This window comes from Eupeodes corollae, chromosome 1, assembly GCF_945859685.1.
Source record: "Eupeodes corollae chromosome 1, idEupCoro1.1, whole genome shotgun sequence".
Taxonomy (NCBI): domain Eukaryota; kingdom Metazoa; phylum Arthropoda; class Insecta; order Diptera; family Syrphidae; genus Eupeodes; species Eupeodes corollae.
In genome coordinates, this window is record NC_079147.1 from 46,370,924 (window position 1) to 46,380,651 (window position 9,728).

Below are 9,728 nucleotides of genomic sequence, written 5' to 3' on the forward strand. Positions count from 1 at the left end.
AAACGACAAAAAAACACGTGCGGCTCAAAGAAAGAAGTTCTACATCGAATGCCTTAGCACATTAGAGAATGCCAGAGATTACAGGTAGCGCCTGAGCGAGCGATTTTCCGCAGCCATCCTCCCAAATACGACAGACGTCAACACATTGTGAAACCAATATCACGAAATAATAAAAAATTTGGCTGAGACCACGATAGGTATGATGATGAGTGCGTTATATTGAAAAGAGAGACGGAAAATGCACGTGTACAGATGCTGCAACGGAAAACAAGAGCAGTAAGGGAAGAGTACCGCACGAAAAGGAGAAATGAGAAAAAGACCCTGCGAAGGAAAAAAAGAGGATCCGCAGTTTCTCAGCTCAAAGATCTAGAGGAGTCTCAGGCCATGAACAACACCCGACGTTTCTTCAAAAGGTCGAAGCAATTAGCTTCTGGTTTTAGAACTAGGACACAAGCTCTTCGAAACAGTAAAGAAAACCTAGTCACCGAAGAACAGGAAATTGTAGATGTTTTCAAGCAGCATTTCCAACAGCTGTTGAATGCGCAAAATGTTGAGCAAAATATTGACGAAAGAGAAGCAAGACCAGTCAATGAAGACCCAGTCCCAGCCCCCAGCAGAGAAGAGGTAGAAAGAGCCATCCAAAAGCTAAAAAATAACATGTCCACCGGGTCGGATGGCATACCCGCGGAACTCTTTAAACATTGAGGAAGTGTTTTGATAAACCGCATGTACCACGTCATCACCAAAGTGTGGGAGGAAGAATGCATACCCACTGACTGGTCAATAAGCTCCATATGATGCTCCATCTACAGAAAAGGTGACCCGATGTTATGCAAAAACTACCGTGGCATATCCCTGCTTAATGTTGCATACAACGTACTGTTCGAGCGTCTTAAACCTTTCTGCAACACAAATATCGGCACGAACCAGTGTGGCTTTAGGCCAGCAGAACAACGATAGACAAAATATTCACACTGAGGCAGATCCTGGAAAAGACCAACGAATTTCAAGTCGAAACCCACAATCTTTTCATCGACTTTAAAGCTGCTTATGATAGCATCCACCACCAAGAGCTTATGATGACGATGTCTGAATTTGTGTTCCCGAACAAACTGATCCAGCTGTGACGCATGACGCTAAACAATACGCAGTGCAGTGTGCAGGGTAACTGCTCATCCGAGTTATTCCAAAGAGATGCGTTGTCATGTGACTTCTTCAATATAGTCCTGGAGCAGATAGTGCGTAAGGCAGGTGTGAGCACGGAGGGCACTATCTTCAACAAATCCACCCAGCTCCTAGGCTATGCGGACGACATAGACATAATCGGTCGATCTAAGAGAGCTGTGCTTGAGGCCTTCACAGCGATTGAAGAACAGGCGAAACTAGTTGGTCTTGAAGTGAATGAGGACAAAACAAAGTACATGTTATCAACAAACAAAGCAACATCTGTCCACCATCTGGTAGCAGCAATTTCGAGGTAGTTAAGGAGTTCACCTACCTTGGAACAAACATCAATCCCAGGAACGACACCTTAAAGAATTACCCTAGTGAACCGCTGCTGCTTCGGTTTAGCAAACAACTGGGTTCAAAACTCCTCATTCGAAAGGCAAAATGTATGCTATACATAACTTTGATTTTACCAGTCCTTCTCTACGGCGCCGAGTGCTGGACGATAAGTAAAAAAGGGTAATTGATACTGTGCAGGTAGTTTACCTTTTCAGTCTAGAAATAGTCAAGCTTTAGCAACCTTAAAAATCACTCTTATCAAATATCAACAGCGTCTTTTAAGAATATATTTGATTGTTTTTTTTTGGAGAACTTCGTGTAAAGGTATTATTGAGAATTCCATAAAGTTTTTTTTTACATATTCGTTAAGAATTCTCATTATCTGAAGCCTTTTTAAAAATAATTTATAATCTAGATTCAGTTCTTAAAGCTGAGATTGCCTTTTAATACTTTTTTTTCATGAACATTGAATATACAAAAAAAAATCAATCATTTTACGATTCTTTTATTTCAGATGGTCGTATGGGTCTTTCAATACTACCATTGGCCGCTCTACTTACCGGAACCCTATTCACTGTTGGCATTGGAGTGCTCTTTGTTGTTGTTGTTGCGGTGCGAAAACGTCGAGAACAGGGTAGCCGTAGTATGTGCGATGATAAGGATAAACATTTAGGTACCTATAGAAACAACACCATCTACTTTTTTTTTGTGCATCGTTGAACAAAACCGTTAACAATTGTGTTATTTTTTTCTGTACAGGCATGGACGTAACAGTAACTGCACCATTGGAGACAGGAGCTGGACATCAAAGGCTTGTCGTTGCCTATACACTGAAGCAGGGTATTGAAAAACAACCAGACATATTGAGTGCTCAAAAAACGGGAAGTGCGACATCCTCGCCGATGGGCAACAGACCCAATGCATTGTGCATAGGAAAACCCAATTTCACGCCCGCAGACTATGTGAGTAAAAATTGAATGGGATTCTTTGTTTGGCTTTATAAAAATATTGTCTTAGAATTTATCAAAAATAAATTTGCTGGGTAAAATATTTATACTATGATTTTTTGTTTTTCAACAGGATCCCCAAGGTATGAACTACAATGATGTTGATCAACATAGCACTGCCTCAAGTCGGCAGAACACCCTGAAACTGACAGCGGAAGCACGGAAAGCCTACCAAAATCAGCAGCTCCTCTACGACGCGCTTCCCATCAAACCACTTCCTGATAATATAGTCTGTGGCCCAAACAATCTTCAGAATTCCCGCCATGACATCAGTGCTCGATACGAACACCCGCTCAGCAATGCAATCAATTTCACAAATTGCAGTGGCAGCGGGATCGGCAGCGGCCCCGGCAGTGGGAGCAATAGCACCCTAAACAGCAGTTGCGGCGTCAGTAACCAGCCTTCCCTACCCAATAGCATAGGAAGCCATCACAAGCAAGCCGAACTCTCATTGGCTGACTATCTATCGGCGAGTAGTATAATCGACTATAATCTCAGTAATTCAGCGACAACAGGCACACTGCCCAAATCATCGGTGAATCCTTCAACATCCTCGATAACGAGTAAAACAAACTCAAATCGAAATCACATTATAACGGACACATTGCCCGGCCCCGAGAGTTGTGTCTAAAAATAACGAAAAATTAAAAATTATATTTTACATATACATACATACCTACAATCAAAGGATATCAGAACATCATCGCATCGAAACGGACATCGGACAATTTTAGGAAACAAACAAAACCAAAAACTCAAAACATTACAATTAATGAAAATTAAAAATTAAAAAAATAATATTGTATTATAAAACATGATGTAATAAATAGAAAATTGAAAAAAATAACAACAACAACAACACACACATGTATCGAAATAAGACTGGTCCATATAAATTTTTAATTAAAACGAATTAACTAAAAAAAAACAAAAGATTATAAAAAATAAACTATTTAATTTTAAGTAGATAATTTTAAAAATTAGAAATTAGGTACTGTATGTACATTGAAACATATGTAATATTGTAAAGTATTAAACAACAACAACAAAAAACAGTAAATAATGTATTTCTAAATTAACATTAATCATTTTATTGTATAAGTAAGCAAATAATGCGTTGAATAATGCTCCCTCTATGCTTAGATTAAGTTAGTAAACAATTATAATTATATTAAGAAAAACAAAACCAAAACCAGCAAACAAAAGATGTTTTCCATATTTAGATTCATAGGTCGATTGGATTTATAACTCGGCTCTGAATTCTGTAAATACCTAATCAAAGTAAACATATCTATCCTAATTTTTCTTTCAGTTCTTGTATCTTTACCTTTTTAAATTGCATATAAACCTTTATACACAAGTTATGCCTCGGAATAGTTTTATATGCTTTCTGACTTTTTGTCATATCTTAGTCCTGCAAATGGAAAATCTTTTCGAAATAGGGTGGTCTAGAAAGGATATTATTCCTTAACATTTTACTTTTGTAAATAAATGCTTTTTTTGTTTATCAAATATTTTTTCATAATTTCTTTTATTTTTAAATATTTTTTTTATTTCTTGAATATTGAAAACGAAGACTTACTGACTATAAGAATGTGTATTATATGTAGTTTCAATATGACATTTAATTTAACATGTAAATTACAAGATTCAACAAAAGTAGGTTCTTTTACTGTTACTGGAATACCTTAAACTTTTTTATCACTCCAGTCTTTAAAAATATGACTCTTTAAAATTGATGTAGTTAACCGAAAACGGTGTTTTTAAAGGTTAATTAGAGCGTATCTCTTAAGAATGAATTTATTATGAGATGATTTGCAAAACTTTTTTTTTAAGGATACCGTATTATTGATTCTACATATGGTATTTTACAAGTTTCTTTAAATTCTCTGCTGAAGTTTTGAGAAATCTTGAATTTAACGCTTTGGTGGTTCTTAAAACTACGTTTTGAATTGAATGTCATTTTTAGAATCAGAAGTTTGGTTTTAACGTACTTTCCAAATTTAAAAATACTCCCTTTCAACATTATTTTTTTGGAATATATTTAAAAAAACTGATGTTATGGCTTTTTTCATAGGATTTGTATTCGTCAAAAAAAACTAAATAAACTTTCAAAACGTTTAGCCTTTTCTTATAAAAACCGTTTAAGCATAAACGGTCCAGAGTTTTTTTTTTAATTTTGTCTTTGTGAGAATCTAACAACGCTGGAAACGCTATTAATTTTTTAACTGAATATTAAAGACAGGTATTATAGGTTTTGAATATTATTAAATAAAATAAAAGATAAAATTGCAAAAAGTAATACCTAAATATCCTGACTTTCTTACTTACTAAAGGTGGCGCTACTATCTTTGTGTATTAGGCACTCACCTAACAAACTTCTTCATCTAGCTCGATGTCTTCGCTTGCCCACTCCAAGTTGGGTGAGGTCGATTTCCACTTATGCGTCCAGTGGGTCTTTGTCATCAGCAAATGCGAGTAATTGGACAGACTTTGGAAAGAAAGCGTCTTTCTAGTGATGACGTGAGAGTTTTATTATATTCATTCAAGGACAATGTAAGATATTTATTCACATGACAGATTCACCTTGTCTAAAGTCTTTTTCGACATCAAAAGATTCAGTAAAGTTGTTTCCAACTTTTTTGGAGCAGAGCTAATTTTCAATGGTCATCCTGGACAAATGGATCTTTGAAAGGGATGGCTCTATACAATTCGTCTCTCTAAATGCTGTCACCTACAGCCTTGAAATCTTTTAAAAAATTGTTGTTGTCGATTTGATGCTCTTCGGATTTTTCCCAGGATATGTCGTAAAGTGAATATTTGATCGACTGTGGAGTTTCCTGATGTAAAACTTCTATCATACGGTTATTGACGATGGAATTTAGACGTTCACATAAAACGGCAGAGAAGATTTTGTGAGCGATGTTAAAGGAACAAATTCCTTTCTAGCTGGTGCAGATTAAAGGGTTTAATTTATGTGTCAAAAACTTGACGTAAGAGAGTGATTTTGGAGTCGGATTTGAATTAAGGCCATCAATCAATATTAAATTTGATTTCTAGGAACAAAACCTTGCCAAATGTTATCGGTTTGGGTTGATTCAAAAACTGCATACAAAAACTAAATTCAACTTTAAAAATTTAACGTCCCTTCACATTATCTTAAGTTAGCTTCAGATCTTTTTGTTAGTTTCTAAGAAAATTTGAACAAATTCTACCTTCATATTAGTGAAACGCAATTTAAGTAAAAAGCGCAGGGTTACTTCACTTTCACCTTTCATTCGTAAAGTTTGACACATCTCGTTCAGCCCACTGATGTTATTTGCGTTTATATTTATTTGTCTAAATGGCTAAGGCCTTTCAAACGTTCTCCATTGAATACCTTGCCTCTCAGTTGTACCGACGCTGGCCGTCAGAACATCATCTATCGATAGCAAAAAATAAATTGGCGATAAAACATCCCCTTGTCTCACACCCTGACGCTCTTCGAAAGAGTCGGATAGCTGCCCATTATGCAACACGAAACACCTTGCATTTTTGTAGGACTGCTTTATAATGGCAACAATTTTTGGCGGAGAAGTGATCTCCATATACATTCTCGGTTAACTCGGTCAAATGCCTTCTCAAAATCTACAACCATGAGGTTTAGGGGTGTTTGAAATTCTGCAGACTGCTCAAGAACAATGCGTAAGGTGTTGAAATGGTCAACGCACGACTGACCGCTGCGGAAGCCAGCCTTGAATGTAGTCTCAATTCTATTATTTATCCGTTCGAGGATTAAAGTTGGCATTAGCTTTGGGAAAACGGACAAAACGGTAATACCACGCCAATTAGTGCAGTTCTTGAGATCACCTTTTTTTGGCACCTTACCAATCACTCCATCCTTCTATTCCCTGGGATAGGTTTCGTTTTCCCAAACAGTTTGTATAAGCGGATACAAGATACTAGCTGCTGTGGAGGGATCAGCTTTCAGGAATTCCGCTGGTACTCCGTCAAGCCCGGCTGCTTTGCTAATTTGGAGCACTTCAGCACTCTGTTCAACGGGTTCCTCATTTAACAGGGCACAAAAATGATCCTTCCGAAATTGATCTTCAATTGATACCAATATTGTCCCATCCACATCCATTTCAGGATGATTGTTGTTGCTTTTTTTCCCGACAACTTTTTTGGCTATTTGGTATAATTCTCGGATATATCTTCTTCTTCCAGCGTTTTCAGCATTATCAGTGAGTGAGGATAGAACCTCACACTCCTGTCACGTCTCACACAACGATAGACCATCTTGTGTGCAATCCCTAGCTAGATGTCTCCAGTTTCGCCCTCCAAGTTGGGGGAGGTCACTTTCCAGTTGTGCGCGCCACCTGATTCGCGGTCTTCCTCTACTTCGTTGTCCTGTGGATGTGGATTCGAAGACTTGCCGGGCTGGAGCATTGGTTTCCATGCGCTCTACGTGACACAGCCATCTAAGTCTTTGAAATTTTACCCTTCTGGCTAAGTCTACGTCGCTGTACAGCCCGTACAGCTCGTCGTTCCATCTTCTCCTCCACTCAACTTCGATGCATTCGGGGCCGTAGATCACACGAAGAACTATTCGCTCGTACCGACCGATCCAAGGTGATTTCATCCCCTTTTGTCATAGTCCATGCTTCTGCACCGTTCTGCGGGACGGGGATGATAAAGGTCTTATATAGCGATGCTTTGGTATTTCGAGAAAGGACTTTTCCAATCAATTGCTTTCTTAGCCCATAGGAACAGCAGTTATCAAGAGTTCTTCTTCGTTTGATCTCAGCACTGGTGTTGTTATCTGCGTTTACAGCAGAGGCTAGGTAGACGAAGTCCTTGACTACCTCAAATTTACGTCTGTCGATGGTGACGTTTTGAACAAGACGTCGGTGTTGTATGTCCTTTCTTGACGACAGCATGTACTTTGTTTTGCCCTCATTAACCGTTTAACCCATTTTTGCCGCCTCTGCCTCACAATACTCACAAAAGCCTAATTGAGTTCTTCCGATTATGTCAATGTCATCAGCATATGCTAGTGATTGGACAGACTTTTGAAAGATAGAACCTCATGTGCTGACGTGTGAACTCTGCACTATTGTCTCAAGCACGATGTTGAAAAAATCACATGACAGCGCCTCATCTTGTCTAAAACCTTTTTTGACATCGAAAGGTTCTGTTAAGTTGTTTCCAAGGACCTATCAGGCTGTTGACGAGGGGCTTTACGTTCAAACATTCACGGCAAAGAAGATTTTGTAGGCGATGTTAAGTAGACTGATTCCTCTATAGTTGGTGCAGTTTAGAGGGTCTCCTTTTTTCAGGATCGGGCAAACATTACTGAGGTTCCATTTATCGGACATGCTTTCTTCCGCTCCAGCGGCTTTGTTAGACTTCAGCTTAGATATAGCAATCTTTACTTCGTCTAAGTCGGGAGGACGTAATTGTTGGCTTTCGTCGTCTATGTTGAATGGATCATCCTGATGCGTATGGTCATAAGGTGCTCATTGATGCACCTATAGCTCAAGACTTCTTGCCATAGTCTGGCTCCAATGACGAAGCCGCATCCAAATAAGCGCTGTTGGTTTTCGTGGTAGCAGTCACCATAATAAATATCGCAGTTTTCATCCTCTGTTTTCCCGGCCCATCCCATCGTTTTTCCTGGATGGCGGTGATGTCTGCTTTATAGCGGTCTAGGACCTCCGCTAATTCTTCGGCCGCACGTGGTCTGTTAAGGGACCTAACATTAAACGTGCATATCCGAAGTTCGTTGTCCTTAATTCGTTTGCGTAGGTTGTCAACAGTTAATCCGTCTGTATACGAGGCTTCGCAGCTATGGCGCTTTTACGTGGCCAGGAAGTCACCCGACGGCACAACCCCCAACCTGGAGGGCCAGATCCTAAGCATAACTCCAAGGATGGGGAGCCGTATAAAGCCGCTCCTTATAGGCCTGCACTCCGAATAAGTCGAAGGAGCCCTAAAAGGTGTTCACTAAGTAGTTCAACCTTACTGGAACTGAAGACGCCATCGTTGATTCTTCTCTCTCTCGTTTGCTGCCCCCAACAACTTTGCACATGTCTACAATTTGAACATATGTATATATATATGAAAACAAATGTCGAGACAAGGAATCGAATACCCAACCTCCGAGGTTGAGAGCAACTACGACCCCACTTAGCCATTAAGCGATTGGGTGACTCCCTCAACATGGGTAGTGAATTGGAAGTGCTTCCATTTGAGATTTTGATATTTCACTGATTGCCTGATTTGAGTAAACAAATAAAGATCAATGATTTCTATTATTTAAGATTAATACAATTAAATAATCATGTAACAAAGTACTATAGGCTAAGGTAAAGGTCAAAGACAAAAAAAAAGATACCAAAGGAAAATATGTTTACTAGTGTTTTTTAGTTGGAATTTGAAACAAACAAATTTTTCCAAGCCTCTATAGTGGGGCCCTCCGTTTGCGAAAGCCCCCGGGCTTTCGCTTATTTTTGCATTTTTAAATTATAAAATTATTTTCAATGAACATCTGATTTTTCAACTAACATTTTGAAACATAGTCTCTCCACTGAAAGTGTTTCATTTGCATTTAATCTATTTTTCACCTATTAAAAAATTAAAATGATTGGTTTCAATGATGAAAACCAATGATAGCTACAACTGAACTCTAAGTTTACATGAGCTTAAAACTTTTTCTGCTATAATTAGTATTGATAAGAACTCTTACAAAGTGATAGCCAAATTGAATTCAGATTATTAGTTTTTTTTTTGATGACCACACCGCACAATTCCACTGGTGTCCTTAAAATATTTTTGAAAGAAATATGGTTTATTTTATTTTAATCGTGCCATAGAATTTCAAAAGACTAAGTTTGTACATGAGCAAAAATAAAGGCAAAAAACTGCAGTAGTCAAAAATATTTGTACATTTATATTTGATTCTACAAAAAACAGAAAGATTCTTTCTTTCCCCCTTTTCATCTATCTCTCCATTTTTGGACCTAATCGAACCCAAAATGTTTGAGCACTCTGAGGCGATGCAAGGTCTCTAATCAGCCTTTTATAAATAAATCCTGTGTACAGCCAAAGCTTGAGTATAAATCCTATCTCTGATCTGGTGCTCTAGCCTAAGTCTCATAGGCAGTAGTTAAAGACTTTTACTTTGCATTCAAAACACTGAGTGACTAAAACATCGTTAATTCATTTCAAAAATTT

General features: G+C 38.2%; 1 protein-coding gene across 1 annotated transcript in view; it reads left to right on the top strand.

Moving 5' to 3' along the window:
- Positions 1-3,957, top strand: part of LOC129938770 (uncharacterized) — a 59,947-nt gene extending 55,990 nt beyond the window's left edge. Inside the window, exons 2-4 of the mRNA XM_056046509.1 lie at positions 2,021-2,179; positions 2,266-2,468; positions 2,587-3,957. Of these exons, the coding sequence (XP_055902484.1) occupies positions 2,021-2,179; positions 2,266-2,468; positions 2,587-3,144 (920 nt within the window). The 3' untranslated portion in view covers positions 3,145-3,957. The remainder of the gene's footprint in view (positions 1-2,020; positions 2,180-2,265; positions 2,469-2,586) is intronic.
- The last annotated feature ends 5,771 nt before the right edge of the window (positions 3,958-9,728 follow it).